The sequence below is a fragment of the Syngnathoides biaculeatus genome, chromosome 7 (genome assembly GCF_019802595.1).
Source record: "Syngnathoides biaculeatus isolate LvHL_M chromosome 7, ASM1980259v1, whole genome shotgun sequence".
NCBI classification, from domain to species: domain Eukaryota; kingdom Metazoa; phylum Chordata; class Actinopteri; order Syngnathiformes; family Syngnathidae; genus Syngnathoides; species Syngnathoides biaculeatus.
This window is the reverse complement of record NC_084646.1, coordinates 9176885-9197874: the sequence shown is the minus strand read 5'-3', so window position 1 is coordinate 9197874 and position 20990 is coordinate 9176885. Positions and strand designations below refer to the sequence as shown.

Sequence of the window (20990 nt, the reverse complement as noted above, 5' to 3'; positions counted from 1 at the left end):
AATATAAGCGTTAGTTGCATCCCTAACCAATACATTATTAAATTTCCATCACGTCATGTTCACTCAAAACAACATTTCTACACATTATAGTTAATATTGTATCGGTCACCGTGTGTCATGTTATATCATATGATCAGAAAATCATGACTTGGTGAAGCAGCATGTCGCACGTTGTCAATGCCTATGTTCTAAGCAACTGCAAACAATGATTATGAAAAACTAAATATTCACAATCATAATGACTTTACTTAAATAATTTGTGCACACTAAAACCTTGCCAAAACAAACTTGAGAGCACTCAATAAGCCACGCCCCTTAAAGGCATACATTTAACGCTTCAGTTTATGTAGTAGTTACACTTTATAAAGCCAGTTTATATCTTCACAGTCACTTTTATGGCATTTAATTATTTTTGTTATACAAGAGGTTTTTTTAGACTATGTCACGACGGGGTCACCATCGCGGTGCCCATGGGCACATGGTTGCCCGCGAGGACCTCGAAAGGTGCCCGCGAAGAATGTTCCAAAAATAGCACAGGTCACAAATTGTTGCCCCCCCCCCCCCCCATGTCACTTTAGGGGCTCCGCATATAAAACAAAAAATAATTATAAAACAAAAATATTTGCCGCAAACAGGTCATGTCGCCCTTCATACGATCGGTACTCACAAAGTAGCACTCATCCTCAAAAAGGTCGGTGACCCCTGTTTTAGGTGCTTTTGAGGGCGTTCCATTTATATAAATGGGGGAAAATGATTTGATCATCAGCGAAGATGTGATTGTACTTTGCGTGTCCTGCAGATGGCGGTAGTTCTCCCGAAAGCCGTTTGCCAACCTAATCAGAGTCAAGAAGAAGGAACAGGAACCGACGGCGAGAGATGAGCGACATTTTCTGAACTGCGGCCCTGCTGTCCACAGCCGCTAAATTTTAACCACAAACAAAGCGCGCGTATAGTCTTTTAAACCTCTTCTTGGATCCGAATTGGAAACATGGTGCTTCGCTGTGCCTGGGGAACGTGTAATGGAGACGAGCGCTATCCAGAGAGATTACCGGGAGGGTATCTGGTGCGCTTCCCCACCCCAAAGCGTAATTTAGAGAAATGCATGCGGTGGATTAAGGCTTGTGGCCGACCTCACGACCGGCTTAACGTATCGAAGATAAACCAGCACAAAGCCGTCTGTTCTAAGGTAAATTATTCATTTAGTCGGTGTACCAGCTAAAAAGTACAATGGGATCTGACAAGGGGCTTGCACTTGACAAAAACCATCCCATTATTTTCGGACAGAGGTGAACATAATAGACTGTTTTCGATCCCGTGACTACATCCGGGGCAACCGGCCATGTTGGATGGGTTCACTCTACTGACGCGCTGTTCACTCTATGGCTTTTGCATACAGACCGGAGTTACATAAATGTTCGTGTGACTGTTAAAAGTGACGCGGGACGCCTAAAAAGACTTTGGAAAGTTATCGGGGCTCATTGGATGTTGTTTCAAAAAACTGTTATGACAAGAAGTGTGCTTTGATCGGCAATATCGACCCATGTGCCTTGGACAAACGCAAATGGAGCACACAAATGTGGGCGTCGGTTACCAAGCCAGACATCGTCAACTTTCTCCTCTTCTCTACGAGCGCTTATACCGTGGACCAACTAAAGAATTACAAAGGTCAGGAGACCTACAACCAATTGTATCCATTGTAAGCAACCTGTCACCACACTACTAAGGTTAGTGTAATGCACAATGGAATTAAATATGTACTGCGTAATGACAGCGTTGTGTTAAATTATGTTGATTATACCAACTAAAGAGGTGTAGCTTATTTTCATTTTTGTTGCCGAGAAGGAGAGAGATAGGTTTGACCGGGATGATCCCAAGTGGAGCCCGCACCTTTTTCTCCACTTCCGCGGCTACATTTTTAACTCAACTCACGAAACAGCTAGCGGTGTGGTAACTTTTTTTTTTTGCAAACTTATTATACTAAAACAGAAAATAAAGATTTTTAGAGCCATGCATTGCATTCACACACGAGTATTGTGCTTGGCTGCTAGATCGGCTCTGCTGACACGAGACGGGCACAGTCGTCGCCGTTTGGTTGCTAACCGCTCCGTTTTCTCGCACTGGTACTTGATCACAGCTAGCCGTCCAAAGAAAGACGCTTTACAACGCCCGCTTTTGTTTGAGCAACCGATAACGTAGCAGCGCACCCCCGTTCGTACGCCTTTCTGAAACGATTCCCGGTTAGTTACTGTTTGTTTACTTGAATTCACCAAACCAAAATGGCGCCCGCGTTCTAAATCGGACGGTGTGACGTTAGTTGAAAAAAATATGACCTGTTTATGATTGGTTTGGACGGCCTCCCGTCACAATAATAACTTCAAAATTATTTTATGACTTGGTTCCACGGCTACGCAGATTTTAGGCGTAAATAATATATATGTAAGCTACCGCGGCAAGTTCATAACTATCATTTTGTTTCTCACTCTTGCAGCATTTTGTGGGAGGACGTGGCCCAACGGAGCAATTCCCCGACCCAGTTCCAGCAGATGCTTGCGAACGTGGGCCACCAAGGAAGCTGCTCCAGAAACGTTCTTGTCCCGATAGGACGGACGTTAGCTCGCGGAAGAAGGCAAAAACGTCTCCCCTGAACGAAAACAGTACCATGTAAGTTTACCCTTGAGTAAGTTTCTCGATATTTATTAGATGAGTGTCCTTCTGAACAACAAACAGATATAGTTTAAAAGTAGCAAATGAATAATTCAATAAATAAACAGTATAATGAAGTGAGCTTGAGTTTCAACAGTATTTTGAATGGTTCTCATTTTTGGAGATTTTTCATATGTGACAGCTAATTAATGTACGCACATTAAATATATAAAAAAAAAAAAACACAAGTAAATTTCACATCTACTGGATCTTATTTTTTCAGAGTGAATTTAGTGCCAACTGCAGTAGATGAAGTACCACCACAAGCTACACAGACAGAAGAAGAACCACGTAAGTTATAAACATAAATCGATGATATGTAAACTCAAAACGGGTGATTAAAATCTATTAGCTGCAGAAAACAAGATTCGAAGGTTTAAGACTGCACGGTGTAAGTTGAGATGTTTTCCTTATCTTTGGTTGGATAAGGTCATGGATTAGCTCTGTAAAACCGCCAATTTCATCAGCATATTTTCCATAAATGCCACATCAGATTCCGCTCTTTCCACATGACTATTGAGGAGCGTATGAACAATAAATTTACAAAAAGAGCAACCAGTTATCATGAGTCGGGCATAATGTCTATGTGGATTTTTTAAAAGATTAATTTCATTTTTCAACTTCTCGAGGGGAAAAAAAAAAAAAAAACTTCACAGGCTTCCCCAATGGTCATATTTCTGTTCGAGTATGGGCGTTTCATTTCTATAATCCCAATCCATCGCACTGCGTCCGCCATTTTGATCGGTAGCTTGGGGTGCTTAACAACAGTATCCAAGTAGGCGTGGCTCCGGCGCCCTGCGCGGATCTGTGAATCGACAAACACTTTGAACGGCTCCCCGTTGCGATAAACTCGACTAGCGTGACGCTGATTTAGCCCGAGACGCTAATTTTAGCTCCGCTTTGCTCGGCAGAGAGCTAACGTGATTGCGTGACAATGTGTAAAGTGCGAAACCTGAGGACGTTGGTGAGGCAGCGGCGCAACGCGGCCGTGGAAGAGATATTGGAGTTGTTCGAGAGGACGATAGCGGAGTACGAGGGGAAACTTCTCCGGAGCAAAGAGGAGAACGAGCCACGGCAACGGAAACAACTGGATGCAGCTCTTAAGCCATCAAACCAAGCAGGTTTGTGTATTTTTACCCCTGTACTATTTATTTTATTTTTTTTTTTCAACATTTGGAGGGACCACAGTAGAAAGATCCATCCATTTTGTGAGGCGCTTATCCTCACGAGGGTCGCGGGAGTGCCGGAGCCTATCCCAGCCATCAACGTGCAGGAGGCGGGGCACACCCTGAACTGGTTGCCAGCCAATCGCAGGGCACATAGAGACAAACAACAGTCGTACCTATGGGCAATTTAGTGAGCAATTAATGTTGCATGTTTTTGGGATGTGGAAGGAAACCTGAGTGCCCGGAGAAAACCGCAGGCGGCCACAATACAAGCAAAATACAAAATAATTTAGGGCCGGCCTGGGATCGACTCGAGAACTCCCGACACCTTTGTGAGGATAAGTGGCTCAGAAAACGGATAGATGGAACCACTGACCCACATTTACAAAATATGCTAATATTAGCATCCATTGGCTGCGTGGCATCCAGTAGTTTTTTTGTCCAATCAGAATTCAGTGTCTGTGTTACCATGGCAGTCTAAACTCCCTTCAGAATCCCAATGAAATCTTTAATTGGAGCATATTAGAAGGGTGACTTGTTTAACAAATCAAATTTCAAATTTTGCCTTTTCAGTTTTGCTGTCTTGCTTTAACATTACACACCCGACCAGGGGTGTCAAACTCATTTTTGTCACGGGCCACATTGTATGTATTGTATGACTGCGACACCATAAAAATCTTTAGACACAAAATTCATGGACTAGTTTTGAATCAGATAAAGAGGTATGGGTTTTTCAACTCCAGGGAGTTTTCGGGTTAAGACGGTCTCAACCTCAAACGTGTCGACTTAACGTGTCCGCCATTATGGCCCCAGCACCGTAATGTTTCTGCAATAATCACGGAAGTTGACACACATGATTTGCCTTCGCGGGCCACATCAAAATCATGTGGTGGGCCACAACTGGCCCCCGGGCCTCGAGTTTGACACCTGCGGACTAGACTACTGCGCTTTCCTTGTGTGGCGCAGCCGCGCAGCGGGTGCCGGCGGCGCGCCGGGAAGAAGAAGAAGAAGAAGAAGAGGTCCGCGTCGAGCAGCAGGAAGAGCCGGCAGACTCCTTCCGCATCAAAGAGGAAGCGGAGGACGTGCGGATCGGCCAGGATGGGGAGCGGCTTCGAGGTCCGGGGCCAGTCGCCGACGTCAACTCGTGGACTGGTGTCCTTGTGAAGAGCGAGGATGATGACGGTCAGTCCTCGCGTCTTCCTCACAAAGTTAGAGACGCTGCCACGTGAATTCAAAAATGTGTTTGAAGAGAATTTGCTTCAAACGTATTACCAGGATTGCAAACTATGGAGCGCACCCTTGTGGATACGCAGCGTTATTGTTAGTTTTTTTTTTCCACAACTTCAATTTTTTTTTTTTTTTTTTTTAGGTTGGGAGGGGGGCAAAAACTGTTTCTATTGATGCATTTTGATGTCAGGCCTGGGTTTTGAATTGTTAGATGTCAAATATTTTTTTGATCATATTAAACACACACAAGGGTAGTTTATGGACGGTGAATTTGACAGAAAATGTCCTCACTGGATTGGACCTTTCCGATGGCGATCTCAAGCTCCGCCCCCCTTTAGCTACATTTGCCATGTCCCACGAGCTTCCAAAATGGCGACCGAACAGAACTGGTTTGAAGTGGATTCTCTGTCGCGCATTCCAGATAATATTGCGGTATGTTTTTTTGCCAAATGCGTCGGACTTGTCCAGGAGAGTTCTACAGAAAGCTCTCAACTATTTCACGCAAGGATTTGTACACGAAATTAGGATTTTGGACCGAGCAGGACGCAATGTCTGAGTTTCAGAGAAACGTTGGCGATCGATGCCAAAAAAAAAAAAAAAAATTGACGCCTCACAAACTTCATATTGAAATCCAACAGGATAAAATAGTGGAATGGTACAGCGCATGTGAAGCAGGGTGAGTACTTTTTACTTGGAAAGATCACGAGTAAATATTGTAATATTTAGAAGTGAGCCGGTGCATTCATTTGACTTGGCTCGTAATGGAAGCCAGTGCTCTGTCTTAAAAGTCTGATGTGATACAAGTTGGCAAGTCGACATTTGTCTTGCATGACGTGGCACATTTACGTATCCCTAACCCGACTCTTCGGCATAAAACATGACACACTTCATTCGGCAGGTCAGTGATACGCTAACAAAGTGAAAGTTGTTCTCCTCCCATGTATAAAGCACTGATAATAATTCAACCAAACTCAGAGTATTATACTTCTCCCTCACTTACCTTCGAACATACAGCCTTGCGTTTGTCAATAATGTCCACATTTAGTCGTACGTGCGCTCTTCTGCGAGCCTTAATCCATTGTAGACACTTCGTCAACTGTGTTTTAGGCTTTGGAAAATGAATCAACCGTTCATCAGAATTAGAATAGCGCGTTCCCCAAGTTCCCGCATCCGAGGACCATTTTCTTCGTAACATGAACTTTTCCAAGCGCACACTACTGACAACCAGCATTGCTTGTGAGACAATATAGCGAGAGGGGCGTGTCAAGACGGGGGTTAAGACAATGCAGCGATCTGATTGGCTACTATTGTACGGGTGATTGACAGGTCGGAAAGGTCCATTGTACACTGATGCTGGCTTGATTTCTTTGTGTCGCAAAGGCACGCAGCGGGTGTTGGCGGGGCGTCAGGAAGAGCAGGCGCCGCATCCCGGCATCGATAAAGAGGAGAAGACGGGGAGGAGGCCGATGCGGTCACGTTCTCACTGACGGGTGTCTGCGTGAAGAGCGAAGAGGATCACGGGCTGCCTTCACCGCTTCATCACGGACAAAACCGAGAGAAGCCAAGTCAGCACGTGACAGCAGAAGCTGACGGACGACGCCGCGGAGATCCGCGCTCGCAACCAGACAACTTTGCGAGACGATCGGACCGGGTGACGGTGTCACAGTCTTCGGAGACAGAAAGCAGTGACGAGACCAGAGAACCTTCGCGGACTAATGAGAAGTCCAAAGGTGATGCGACACATCACGCTGACCTCAAACACAGCGGAGAGAAACCATTTCCTTGCTCAGTGTGCCATAAAAGATTCTTCTCCAAGAGGAGTATGCGTAGACACACGGGAGCACACGCAGGAGGCAAAGCCTTTTCCTGTTCAGTTTGCGACAAAAGATTCTACTGCAAGTTCGCCGTGAAAAAACACGCGAGGATACACACGGGGGAGAAACCCGGCAATTATTAGCATTTTCGTCAAAACATTAATCCAGTTCTCATTATTAGCCTTAAAAATAGATGTCTTACAGATGTGCTTCAGGAGAAAAATAAACCAGAAATATGCCTCTGTAACTCCCACTAACAACCCAGGCTAAATTTAACTCCCCGAAAACATAACTCTTTAATCTTTAGCGGAGATGCTTCACTTCAAGTAGCACGGCGGCTCAGCTGGAAATCGTTGGCCTCACAGTTCTGAGGTCCAGGGTTCGATCCCGGCCCCGCCTGTGTGGAGTTTGCATGTTCTCCCCATCTTTGCCTGTGTGGGTTTTCTCCGGGTGGGCACTCCTTCCTTCCTCCCACATCACCAAAAACACGCGACATTAATTGGACACTCTAAATTGCCCCGAGGTGTGAATTTGGGTGTGATTGGTTGTTTCTATCTGCCCTGCGATTGGCTGGCAACCAGTTCAGGGTGTACCCTGCCTCCAGCACTCCCGCGACCCTTGTGAGGATAAGTGGCTGAGAAAATAAATGGATGGATGGGTGGATGGATGGATGAACCACCTTCACATGAGGCTCATGTCATACGTGAACCGGGCCTGACTGTTAAAAGTATTTAAGGGGGACATTTTGGATTGTTTTTTTTTTTAAGGGATGACATCGAAAAGAGCGGAGGTATCGAGGAGGTACCGGGAACGTCGTGACGCTGACCCGGACAGAAGAAGAAGGTACCTTGAGAAAGAAAGGGACAAAAGGAAAAGGCACAAAGAGAGCGGAAAGAAGAAGAGCGTCCGTGAGCTCGGTGAGACGGAAAAGTCGGCGATAAGGAAGGAATGGAGGGAGGACAAAAGTCAAGCCCGAGCCAGAAACGGGGCCAGCGGGGCCAGCGCTTTGCTGCAATCGGAGACCGCGTCCAACCTCCCCGCCGCTGCGGGTTTGACCCCAAAACAGCTCGAGCCGGGGCACTTTTGGTTGGTTCAGTGGAAGTTGGCCTGATCTGGAGTTCACTCGCCTACGTTTGTGTGTCCCCGTAAGATGACATATGCAATGAAATCCTCACAAATATGTTGTGTTTCAAGCAATGGGGGTTACGGGAACGTATTTGAAGGAATTTCAAAAAAAAAAAATTTTAAAAAAATGGGGGGGACAGATTGACATATTGGAGGGGCACCGACGTGTCGGTATGGAAGGGCGTGGAATGCAAATTGCAAAACTGAGCCACGTTTCTACGAAGGGAGAGAAAGTTTGGAGACTGCTGATCTTTCTGTAATATTTGTATTTTTTTTTTTTTACATTTTTAAAAAAAAATTCTCATTGTACACTTTATTAATCAGGCCGTTCCATGACATTTTACATGTCCGCCTTGTCGTCGGAGAGTTTGTCTTTAAAAAAGAAAAAAAAAACTTTGTGATTGTTTTGTAATAATTGTCATATATATTTTTTATTTGTTAGAGCTGCCGTCGTTAAAAATTGCTGTACTGTATAAACAAAGTAGTTATTTTCAGGTTTCTCTGATCATAAATTATTTTCATATAATGACAAAAATCTACTGTGTGAGTCCTTTATAACCAAGCGAGTATTTTGAGACGAAAAGATGGAAAGAGGATCAAATACATTTCGCGGATTTGCTTATCCAAATGACATTCGCTCAAATTTATTGCTTAGAAAGGAACTAAAACGTGTGAAAATGTACATTTTATAATCATTCATAAATGACAACATATTTACGTTCCATTGAACTTGGGTGGGCTGATTTTGCATGTAAATTGTCTGCTTGCTAGCAGTAACTTAAAAAAAAATGAAGTGCAAATTTAACGACTGAACATAAATTTCTCACTGCATAACATCATAAGATGATATAAAATCAGTTTGCTTTATGCTAACATCTGCTGCAAAACTGCATAGGCGGGCTAACAGACATTAGCATTGATGTTCTGGTAATTTTAAACATAAAAAAATACTTAAACACACACACACGGCGCAGCAACCGCTACAACCAGGGCATTTCCTTTCCCTACTTATTTGCTTCGATCTTTTGAACGTCGCCGAGTTAGCAGGCTCGCAAAAAAATTGCGATTGCAGTGGTTCGCTGTGCTCTGGGACGTCAACCAGCTTACAAAAAGGGTTGTGTGTGACTATTGTTCTGATTACACTTAGTGAAACCAATTTCTTCGTTTACACGCTGTTTTGTGATGTATTTTATACGACCGTCATGTTATCTTTTTCATTTTGTTCCATTTACTGTACGCAATTGTGAACACATCCACAAATTTAGGCGCCAAAAGGCCATCACTCACTATAAAGTGTCCAAAAAAGTTTGACATCCCTGCACTGTAAAACTTTTAAGATGAAGCTAGAGAGCATCTGTCAAAGTTTTTAAAAATTGAAATCCTAAAATGTATCTTTTCTTTTGTCTGAAACAAAAAATACCTCTTTGAACTCTGTGCCTTCCTCTTTTTCAAATTTCTGCAATAATAATTACGTGTATTGACTGCTTCCGCCAGGAAACAGAAATCCAGGGTTGTGCACGGAGTGAGTCGTGGTAGAAGTGGGAATAGTAGCAGATGTGTGGTAGGAATTGGATTAGTGGTAGAAGTAGTAGTAGTGGTAGTGGTTGTTTTAGTAGAACAGTACTGTGGTACTGGTAAAGTTATAGTAGTAATTGTATTAGCGGTAGCAATAGTAGATGGGCAGATAGAAACTTTATTTATTTATTCACCCACAAGGAAATTTCCCCTTTTCAAATGCAATACAATATACAGTATATGTATATTTTTTAAATAATCAGGCGATCTGGCGACAGTAGTTCCATACCCTTGCCAGTAAGCGGCGGTAATCCATTTTAAATATTTTTGTTAACTGTCGTTGAGTACCGACAAGAGAAGAAGAAGAGGAATCGGAAGTGGTCAATTTGTTGCCGAGTGAAGCGTCGGACACTGGCGAAAAATTACATCAATTGTTTTATTTTGTTGTCTATCTTTTTCGACCGCCTAACACTCCTGGCGTGTTTTAGAAGGTGAACTCGTAGAGTTAAAGCTGGTCTTAAGCGAATTAGTTGAGAGGCGCTCGCGTTAGCTTAGCTTGCTAGCGGCAAACCGGCAGGGGCGTTCAAAATAATAACAAACGCGGCGCTCGTCGGCAAAATGTGCAAAGTCACAATGCTCAGAGAGTTGATGAAGCAGCGCCTGCACTTGGCCGTGGAGGAAATTTATCAACTTTTTGAACGGACCATCATGGAGTACGAGGAGGAACTCAGTCGAACAAAGGAGGAGAAAGAGCGACAAGGCCAACTGCTCGACGCCGTTTTGAAGTCGCGCGCTGTCAAACAGCAGGAAGGTTGGTTCACTCGGCAATACTATTATCATCATCTGGCACTTTTCTTCGGTGTAATTTTGGCAACAAGATGTTATTATTATTATTTTTACTTCCTGTTGCAAGCTTAAATCTAGGTTACGAGTTATCTTTGAAGCTTATCTGGTTCGAGGAGAGCCACAATCCCGATTTATTAATGATAATAAACTGTCTACAATTCATTCCAGTGGGGGAAATTTACTTAGAGGTAATATAAAACTTAAATATGTCCCCGTTTAGAATTTTGCATCCCATTCACGTGAATTTGGAATAATTTTTGTTGTAAAATTATTTTATGCATCACGTGTTTAAATATTTATAAATATTTATATTACATCAAGTGTGTTTAAAGATATATTAAAAAAATTAAAGTACTGTTGTAAAAACATTCCTGAAGTGTATTTAAAGAGGGGATTATTATTATTTTTTGGGGGACAGAATTTCACTCTCTCTCTCAATATATCACGTGTTTAAATATTTATACGACATCAAGTGTGTTTAAAGATATAAAAAAATATGAAAGTACTTTATTTGTAAAAACATTCCTGCAGTGTATTTAAATGGGAGTTTTTTTTTTTTTTTTTTCTGGGGGAGGCAGAATTTTACCATGATTGGAATGGACCCAATTAGGTACCTAACTAAAATAGCTGCTGTTTTTCTTTTTTTTTTACATTTTTATTATTATGTTTTGCTGTCCATGCCTGGGTTCAGACACGCAGAAGGTGTTGGTGAGGAGCCAAGAGGGGGAGGAGCCAGCGGCGGAGGCCCCCCACATTAAAAAGGAAGAGGAGGACGTGTGGAGCGGTCAGGATGGACCGCAACCCCAATGGCCGGCGGGGGAAGAGGAGGAGGGCGCCGACGAAGCCCGCGATGAGCGACCGCACTCGGACCCGGACAGCAACTTCGCTCCGCTTTCCGAGATGGACGACAACTCCGATTCCGGGAGGGAGAAATCGTTCCGCTGCTCGTTTTGCCGTAAACGATTCTCGTCCAACGGGAACATGAAGAGACACATGAAAATACACCAACAGACGGAGAAAGTTTTCAGCTGCGCCGTTTGCGTGGAAAGTTTCCCCACCAGAGGGCTGCTCGTGTCGCACAAAAACCGGCGACACACCGACAAGAACTCGGGCGAGCAAAGGTTCGACTGCGCCGAATGCGGGAAGACGTTCGCCACGACGGCTCGTTTGAAGAGACACATGGCCAAGCACACCGGGGAGAAACCTTTCGTGTGCTCCTTCTGCGGCAAAAGATTCAGTCTCAGTTACATTTTGAAACGACACATGCGGTCGCACTCCAGCCGCGAGCGCTTCTCGTGCCCGGTTTGCGCCAAAGGGTTCACGACCAAGTGGTACATCGCCATGCACATGAGGACGCACACCGGCGAGAAACCCTTCCAGTGCGCCGTGTGCCACAAACAATTCCACTTTAAGAACGGCTTCAAGAAGCACACTTGCGTCGCCGACAGCCAAAACGCCGGAAACGAAGACGGAGGGCGGGGGAGGAAGAGCTCGGCGGACCAATGAAATTGTTTATTTTGCTCCTTCTTGCAATAAAAGTCACAACTAGTCAAAGGGGGATTAAAAAATGCGTCATGCAACATATCCGACATGATCGCTCGGTTTTACGCAATTCGGATTTCCGGGTCCAATCAGCGACGTTAAAAAAAAAAAAACTGATCACATGGTGGAGCGATGTATCTATCCATCCATTTTCTTAGCCGCTTATCCTCACAAGGGTCACGGGGGGTGCTGGTGCCTATCCCAGCTGTCAACGGGCAGGAGGCGGGCGGGGTACACCCTGAACTGGTCGCCAGCCAATCGCAGGGCACATGGAGACAAACAGCCGTCCTCACAAATCACACCTCGGGGCAATTTTGAGTGTCCACTTAATGCTGGATGGTGTGGGGGGGAAACCGGAGTGCCCGGAGAAATCCCACGTAGGCACCGGGAGAACGTGCAAACGTTCCACACAGGCGGGGGCCGGGATCGAACCCGGGTCCTCAGAACTGTGAGGCAAACACTTTTTATCAACTGTGCCCGTGTCTATTTAATGATTATTTACTGTATATACTTGCGTACTTTATACTGAGTTTTTTCAAAAATATTCTCCAGTTAGGTCAAACCAACTTGGCAAAAAATTAGTCTTGCAAGCGTTAGTATCGCAATCCATCCATTCTCTCAACTGCTTATCCTCACGAGGGTTTTGTAAGCTTTTAAGCAACAGATATTTGAACCTGAACTGTGGAGAAACATCCATCCATTTTCTTAGCCACTTATCCTCACGAGGGCCGCGGGGAGTCCCGGAGCCTATCCCAGGTGTCAACAGTTACCCTCAACTGGTTGCCAGCCAATCGCAGGGCGTGTAATGACAAACAGCCGTCCTCACAAATCACACCTAGGGGCAATTTAGAGCGTCCAATGAATGTTGCATGTTTTGGGGATGTGGGAGGAAATTGGAGTGCCCACCCGGAGGAAACCCACGCAGGCACGGGGAGAGCGTGCAAACTCTACACAGGCGGGGCGGGAGTCGAACCCGGGTCCTCAGAACTGTGAGGCCAACGCTTTACCAGCTGACCCACAGTGCCGTCCGAGTTTTAGTATATTAGTAATTAATTTAGTTGACTGAAATTCAATGAATTCACACGCTGAAATTTTAGAGGACGATTTGACAAAATGGCAGCATGTTTACGTGCAAAGGTTGGCGCTAGCACTAGCTTGCTAGGCTATATAACATTTTGTTTCCTGCTTGCCAGCGATATCGTACGAAAGTACATGAACGTAGCTCAAGCAATCTTGAAATGAATAAAATCTGCGTCAAGACGTGTTCTGTCCCACACCCCCGCTACGTATTAAAATAGTTTTATTAATTTATTATCAGTTGTTTACATTACTCTGTCAAAAAACTCGTGACCGGGCTAAAAATAAAACGAGCTTTTGGATTCAAATACGCCGCACACGACGGCGCCGTGGAGTAAATATCTTTCGCGGAGCCGATCAATGGCGTCATTGATCGGCTTGACGAATTATCACGTCGACGACCGTCAACATAAAATGCAAATCATCGGTCGATGCAGCTCACGCCGATCGGTTCGATGTAAAGTCTGTTGATCGCACAACTCCACACGCACACACAAAAATTAAAAGTAGAAGTTGGCTATGCTCATATGTTAGTTTTTAAAGCAACAACAAAATAATTTCTGAAGCAAAATGAAGAAAATAATTCTAATGCGACAGCAAAAAACGAGTTTATTTTGACTTATAACCAACTATTTTACTTTTTAGGGCCTTTTTAAATCTCATGTTTCAGCAACATAACGTCATCTGATTACTAAATTAATAAATAAATTGAATAATTTAAGCTCCCAAAACACAAAAGCATCTAGATGTATTTGTACTCATTTTGCCCGTTTTAAAAATACATAATTTTCTTCAATGATTCTTTCATTTGATTGAAGAAAAAAAAAAACATTGAATAGACTCTGGAAGGCTCTTTATGATAAATTATTTCTGTTTTCACGTACCTTGTATCAGTAATTTTTTAATATATAAGACATTATGAAAACTGAGTTTGTAATAAGCTCACAGTTTGTCGAGGTATGTATTTATGTGTGGATGTTTTTTTTAAAGAAAAAAATAATTTTTGACATTGAAGTTTTTGCTTTTTCGTTTCAGAAGAATTTCTTTTAATTGTGTCTTTGTTGTTTTCAAGTAAACAGTTTTACAAAATATATTTTTCCACAAAAAAAAATCATAATGGTGCTAATCAAGTAGGAGCAAAACTGCTGAGTCAGCATAAATTTGTGTTCAGACTTTTGGTACAAATTCTGGCTACATCAAACTTAAAATGTAGAAAAAAAAGGACAAAAATTGATAAAAGCCAGACAAAAAAAAGACAAAAATTGGGCAAATTTAGACAAAACCTGACAATGTATTTCTATAAATAAACAAATGAACAGTGCATAAATACAAGACAAATATCGATGTCATATACTGTGCCATGAAAAAGTATTTGCCCCGTTCCTGATTTCTGTTATTTTTGCATATCTATCACACACAAAGGTTTGAAATCATCAAAACAATTTTAATATCACTCAGAGACAACCCAAGAAAATACAAAATGCAATTTTCAAATGGAAATTCAATTTATTAAAGTGCAAAAAAAAAAAAAAAATCCAAACCGTTCAGACCCTTTGCCAAAAAGTAATTTAACCGCCTCATAATATTTACACGTGAATTTTATAAGCTAGTTTTGGAATCAGAAATCAAGGGTAGTTGGTTTTTCCAACCATTGTTGTTAGGTAACACAAAAATGCTTGTAATATCTCAACATTCTCATTTATGATATGACAATTTGAAATTGGAAGTTGATACACATGATTTGCCTCCGCGGGCCACATCAAATCATGCAGTGGGCCGAATCTGGCCCCCGGGCCTTGAGTTTGACACCGGTAACACAAAAATGCTTGTAATATCTCAACGTTCTCATTTATGATGTGAAAATTTGAAATTTTGGTACAGATTTGAACAAACAAAAAGAAAAAACATGGAAGTTGATACACATGATTTGCCTCAGCGGGCCACATACAATCATGTGGCAGGCCGGATCTGGTCCCCAGGCCTTACGTTTGACACCAGTAACACAAAAATGGTTATAATATCCCCGCGTTCTCATTTATTATATGACAATTAGAAATTTTGGTACAGTTTTGAAAAAAAAAACATGGAAGTTGGTACACATGATTTGCCTCCGCAGGCCAGATAATATCATGCGGTGGGCCAGATCTGGCCCCCGAACCTTGAGTTTGACACCAGTGGTCTACAGTATTAAATAATTGCATTCCATTTTTCAAGCCGCTTATCCTCACCAGTGTAGGGGGAGTGCTGCAGCCGATCTCTGGGGCACACCCCGAACAGGTTGCCAGCCAATCGCAGGGCACACTGAGACAAACAGCCGCACTCACAATCACACCTAAGGGCAATTTTTAATGTGTCCAATTAATGTTGCATTTTTTTGCGATGTGGGAGGAAAGCGGAGTGTCTCGAAGAAAAAAAAAAAAAACAAAAAAAACGGTCGGGTGGGCGGGGAGGCAAGTAGTGCCTTGTGTCCCTGTATGTAAACTTCTGGCGTTAACTATATAAAGAGCTTCACAACAAAAAGTATATAAACGTTCAAATAAAATATGAAACAAGTTTCCGGCTGTGTTGTTATGAGTAAAAAAAAAAAATACCTCCATGTGATTCTTCTGTAATAGTTTTTTTTTTCCAAAATTTTCTTTTTTTTTTTCCTTGTCAATGCAGTTTATCAAAAACATATTTAGTGTAACTTTATAAACATGAATAGTGATCAGACATAATTGATACAGTAATTATAGCGAAAACATATTGCATATTAAAGTTATAAGTACCGGTAAATACTATATTTTCATCAAATTCCTTCTTGATGGGCTAAGAGTGGAATATCTATCTATCTATCTATCTATCTATCTATCTATCTATCTATCTATCTATCTATCTATCTATCTATCTATCTATCTATCTATCTATCTATCTATCTATCTATCTATCTATCTATCTATCTATCTATCTATCTATCTATCTATCTATCTATCTATCTATCTATCATAAGCGGTATAAACTTTCTTCTTCTTTTCCTTTCGGCTTGTCCCGATAGGGGTTGCCACAGAGTGTCATGTTTTTCCATATATCTATCTCCATAAGATATTATAATATATAGATTACCTATTTGTCTAGTAATGTTGCTTATTAAAACCATGAAATAAATGTCAAATATTATGCCGGCGCAACCGAAATCCAATGTCAGGGGACAACCAAAAGAGGGCAGTATTTACCCACTTAATCAGAGTGCTTCAGTCACGTGACCTCCCCTGACAGGACTGGGTCAGAGATTTGATTTCGGTTGAAATATTGAACATTGTAATGCATCATAAACAAAAAACACGGGATGTTGAAGTACATTCGACGTGACATTAATTGCTTTTACTGCATGTTGTTCTCATGTCAAAATGTTTCCCATCAGAAAATATAAAATGAAAGAACTTTGGCGTCATATCATAATCATAAATCCTTTGAAGTCCATTTTGACTTCTTTAACTGTCGATCAACAACAAAAGCAGTTCTACTTTATTAAAATGAAACGTCAGCACAAATCGATGCTGCGTATCTTCCACATAATTTTTTTCCTGACTCAGCATTCCACGCATCCTCTATTTTGACACATTTTATACACTTCAGACCTCAGCATTGCGTATTAACCTTTAAAAAAAAAAAAAAAAGTATAGTATATATAGTAAAAGTATAAAATAAATATTCGCCGGAGGTTCTCTCATGTGTCCTCACTTAACTGGGCCCGGCTGGATCCTGTTGATTGCGGTCCAAATTGTTGTGGCTATCACGAACTAATTGCCCATTCGGAGATAACAGGAAACTCGCTTGAACTTCGGGGTAAAAAAAAAAAAAAACCCACGACCCCCTCCCCCGTCGACCCCCTCCCTCGTTGCTTCTTCCTTTCTCCGCCCGGGGACACCTCAGCAGACAAATTAGTGATCGTGAAGCATTTAGCTAAGCTCAATTACACGGGCGTAATTTTAGAAATGTGAAATAAACACACTCGTTAATTACGCGCGCGTGCTTACTCGGGTCCGCGGCGTGGACGGAATGACGCGCGCCAGCGAGGCCGAAACGATTAATCGAATCGCTCGGTGATCACAAAGAAGCTTGACGCAAAATCTTTTTCCTGGCCGCCGAGCTTTGCGGAGATCGTTTACGCCGCCGATTAATTTGCCGGTTTAACGGACAACCGTTGAGCTGAGCTGACGACACCGCGCCAATGCACGCGCGTTTACAGATACTACACTGGAAGGTGTGAGGATTGTGACCTCAAGTGGACAGACATAATTCATCCGTTCCAGAAGGCGGTTCGAGAAGTGATTTGTTCGGAATCTGAATTGATATTTCCCATTGCAATTCATGAAAAAAGAAATAATGCGTTCCAAGCCCCCCAAAAATAGGCTTTTTAAAGTTTTTTTTTTTTTTTAGCTTTTCTTGAGAATAAACTGCATAGTAAAAATGCATGTATAGTTTAAATACTTTATTCTTATTTTTATATAATTTATATATATAATGAAATAATTTATGATTTTTTTTTTGCTTAAAATGCATGCTTTAGTTGAATGCAAAAAGAAATGGGCTTTTTAAAGCTCTTTATTATTATTTTTTTTTTAGCTTTTCCTGATAATAATCTGCATAGGAGAAATCCATGTATCGTTTGAATACTTCATATAATGAAGTAATTTCAGAAATATCTTTATTTTTTGCTTAAGATGTACGCTAGGCTAGGCTGGGAGTGATTTTTTTTTTATCAACAAAAGTCCAGAATAACTTTAAACAAGCAATAATGATCGATTATTTATTTTTACAAAAAGTAACATCCAAAACTATTAACTTGTAACTCGAGTTAACGAAATCTTTGTTTAAAAAAAATGCAGAAATGCTCATGCATAAAAAAAAGAAAAAAAGAAAATTCTGGAATTTCGTGTTAGACAGCATCAAAAAGCGAGTTGTGTGTCAGCTGGTCGGGCCGCCCGTTTTTTTCGGCGCGAATTTTCGTTTGAAATCGGAAGCAAAAAAAAAAAAAAAAAATCTCGACATTTTTGTTCCAAAACCAATTTGTTCCAGAGCGAGAACATTCGAGAGGGGTACACCCTGAAATGGTTGCCAGCACGCATTCTGCGGCACTCACAATCACACCTAGGAGCAATTTAAAGTGTCCAATTAATGTTGCATGTTTTTGGGCCTGTGGGAGGAAACCGGGGTGCCCACCCGGAGAAAACCCACGCAGGGACGACGGGGAGAACGTGCACACACCCGCTTCCGGGATCGAACCTGGGACCTCAGAACTGTGAGCGCCAACGCTTTACAGGCAAGTCACCGTGCTGCGTGGAGAAACATCCATCCGTCCATCCATTTTCTTTGCCGCTTATCCTCACGAGGGTCGCGGGGAGCGCTGGAGCCTATCCCATCTGTCAACGGGCAGGAGGCGGGGTACACCCCGCACTGGTCGCCAGCCAATCGCAGGGCACACGGAGACAAACAGCGGCACTCGCAATCACACCTTGGGGCAATTTAGAGTGTCCAATTAATGTTGCATGTGGGAGGAAACCGGAGTGCCCACCCGGAGAAAACCCACGGCGGCACTGGAAGAACATGCAAACTCCACAAGCCGGGTCCAGGATTGAACCCGGGTCCTCAGAACTGTGACGCTCACGCTTTCGAGCTGACCCACCGTGCCGCCGTGGAGAAACATGCTGAGGAAAAAATATATAACAGTACGTCCGTGTTACACTGCCCCCAGGTGGCCAAGACCTGCACGCCAGAAGGAGCAGCACAACATCCATTGAGTTGAGGCAAAAATGTTGGATTCATTCATTCTTTTTTTTTGCATTAAAAAAATATAACATATTTCGGGAAGGGTGTAATCCATATCAATGAGAAAAACACGATTTGACAAGTTTTGAATCATAAACCCGCTCACGGAACAAATTGGACTCGCATCTAAAAGCGCGCGTGGACGCTTCGACCAACGCGCGGACGCCAGCGGTCCTGTCGACGACCTATCGACAGGCTGGACTATTAATGGCCGACATTCCATTTGGGTTTTCATCCGGGACGCAAACTTGGAAGGCTCCGAGCCTCATAAAGCGCATAAAAGTAATGAAAGTCATTACCTTCAAGATTAAACTTCCTGCCAGTGAGGATCTTTAATCTCCAAGTAAAATTGCCCTGTGAGGAAAATGTAACCGGCTACAGACGTTTTATGAGCGCCGCGCCTCTCTGGCTTAAAGGTTATTGCTGAAGTGATTTGTGGCGGGGGGGCGGCGGTGGCTCGGCGGGACCCCCAAAGCCAAACTCGCAAAACACGCCATCTTTCAAAGGTGTAGTCAAAGTTTATGGAAAATAAAAAAAAAAAAGCGCACGGACGTTGGCGCCGTTAAAAATGGAAAAACAAACACGCTGTTTTCAAGTCTGAAGTGGCATTTTTTTGGTCGTCTTCTTTTTTTCATGTAATTTCATTATTATTATTTTTTAAAAGCAGCCGGCGACATCCCGTCACCGGGAAACTTATTTCGCCCCGGCCGTGGGGGAGGGGGGGGGGGTCAGACGCCGGGGTGGCACCGGGAGGGATTGGAACTGACTGGCCCTGAAATATTTATGCTCCCCTTGCTTTGTGATGGTATAATTTTTGACTGCGCGCCGCCGCGACCCTTTCCCCTCTACTTCCGCACACACATGCACGTAAGTTTACACACCCGGGTGTGGAGTTCTCGTTTTGACGTCCTCAGGCGACATCTCACGCTCAGTTATCCACATTTGCGCCTCTTATTCTCCCGCGATTCTGAAGTCAAACCACGTGGGCCAGAGTATCAAAGACAACGTATTGAAGTTTGAGTTTTTTCGGTGAGTGTGCTTACCCGCATCCAGGGTTACTCCTCCACATTTTAGTCAAGTTTCGCTTTTGGTTGTGGTCTTCAGTTGACTCATAATTATCAGACCTTGTTTCTCGTGTTCTGGATCTTGCCTTCTTGGACTGTGTTGTCGTAAACAACCATTCGTTTATAATAAAACCCATTGAACATCATGTCCTCGTCGCGGAGTCCTGCATTTAGGTCCGGCAGTGCACCGTTGGTTCGTGACGGCAAATGACTTCTTGTTCTTTTTTCATTTTTGTTAGATCACGTTCGATCGTGCGAGAAATATCTCGGAAGACTGGATTCGACAACGGTAGCAGAACGGAATCTTTATTTTTGTGGTGTTCTGTGTTGAGATGATCAGAGGACACCGTTGCACGGTATGATCAAAACTCCTAATTTCTGATTTTTAAAAAAACAACAATTATTTTCTCATGTGGTGTCTGTAACGGATAAACAATCTTTTGCGGTTTAATAAATCCTTATGTGCGGAGCAGGCCTTACGCGGGACGCCTTGTGTGGCAGCTAGCCACTCGACGGCTACCTAGCGAGCCAACGAGTGGCAGCAGCTAACGTTGGACAGTCCGCAAATGGTCCCCGGGCCAAAGTTGTGCTTGATCTCTTCCCTCTACCTGCTCAACTTGGCAGCGCATCCGCAGTCATCGCGGATTGGTGGAAGCGGCTGCGCTAGCGGACGGTAATCATGTCGTCGGCGCAGAATACCCGCCGCTAACTTAGAATTCGCTCGCTCATTTACTCACTCTGAATCAATCTCTTGTAATTTATCAGTCTTTTTTTAATAGGTTGGCAACTGGTGGTGGTTTTCGGAGAGGAAGGAGCACACTATGGCCCTTTTTTTGGAGCGTATGTGTAACTAACGGAGAACTTCTGAACGGTGAGGGAAGGGATTGTTGATTAAATCATAACTGGTAAATTATACTTTCAAGCATTGCCAATTATGGGAGGAGGGACTTTCTTTGACAATCTTGTGAAAGGCTGTACTTGAGTTTGACTCGGACTTCGTGACTTGAATCGATTCAATTCAAAATCCTGCGGAAAAAAACCCCAAACCCTTCTGCGACACCCTCAGAAAGGGTTCTTGGATTCCAGGCCCGGAGAGCACAATA

General features: G+C 43.0%; 2 protein-coding genes across 4 annotated transcripts; both read left to right on the top strand.

Annotated features, from left to right (window-relative positions):
- The first annotated feature begins 828 nt into the window (after positions 1-828).
- Positions 829-8993, top strand: LOC133503137 (MAP7 domain-containing protein 1-like). 3 transcript variants are annotated; one of them, XM_061824376.1, is made up of 7 exons: positions 829-1186; positions 2489-2661; positions 2927-2994; positions 3615-3824; positions 4836-5051; positions 6477-6826; positions 7678-8993. In XM_061824376.1, the coding sequence occupies exons 4-6, from the start codon at positions 3638-3640 to the stop codon at positions 6581-6583; spliced, it is 510 nt and encodes a 169-aa protein (XP_061680360.1). In that variant the 5' UTR covers positions 829-1186; positions 2489-2661; positions 2927-2994; positions 3615-3637; the 3' UTR covers positions 6584-6826; positions 7678-8993. The 3 variants fall into 3 exon arrangements, with proteins under 3 accessions (XP_061680360.1, XP_061680359.1, XP_061680361.1); XM_061824375.1 differs by having other exon boundaries at positions 832-1186; positions 3648-3824; positions 7678-8991; XM_061824377.1 differs by lacking the exon at positions 829-1186 and adding an exon at positions 1195-1724.
- Positions 8994-9888: 895 nt separating this feature from the next.
- Positions 9889-11950, top strand: LOC133504010 (zinc finger protein 771-like). Its single transcript, XM_061826111.1, has 2 exons — positions 9889-10361; positions 11088-11950. The coding sequence occupies exons 1-2, from the start codon at positions 10169-10171 to the stop codon at positions 11900-11902; spliced, it is 1008 nt and encodes a 335-aa protein (XP_061682095.1). The 5' UTR covers positions 9889-10168; the 3' UTR covers positions 11903-11950.
- Positions 11951-20990: the final 9040 nt, after the last annotated feature.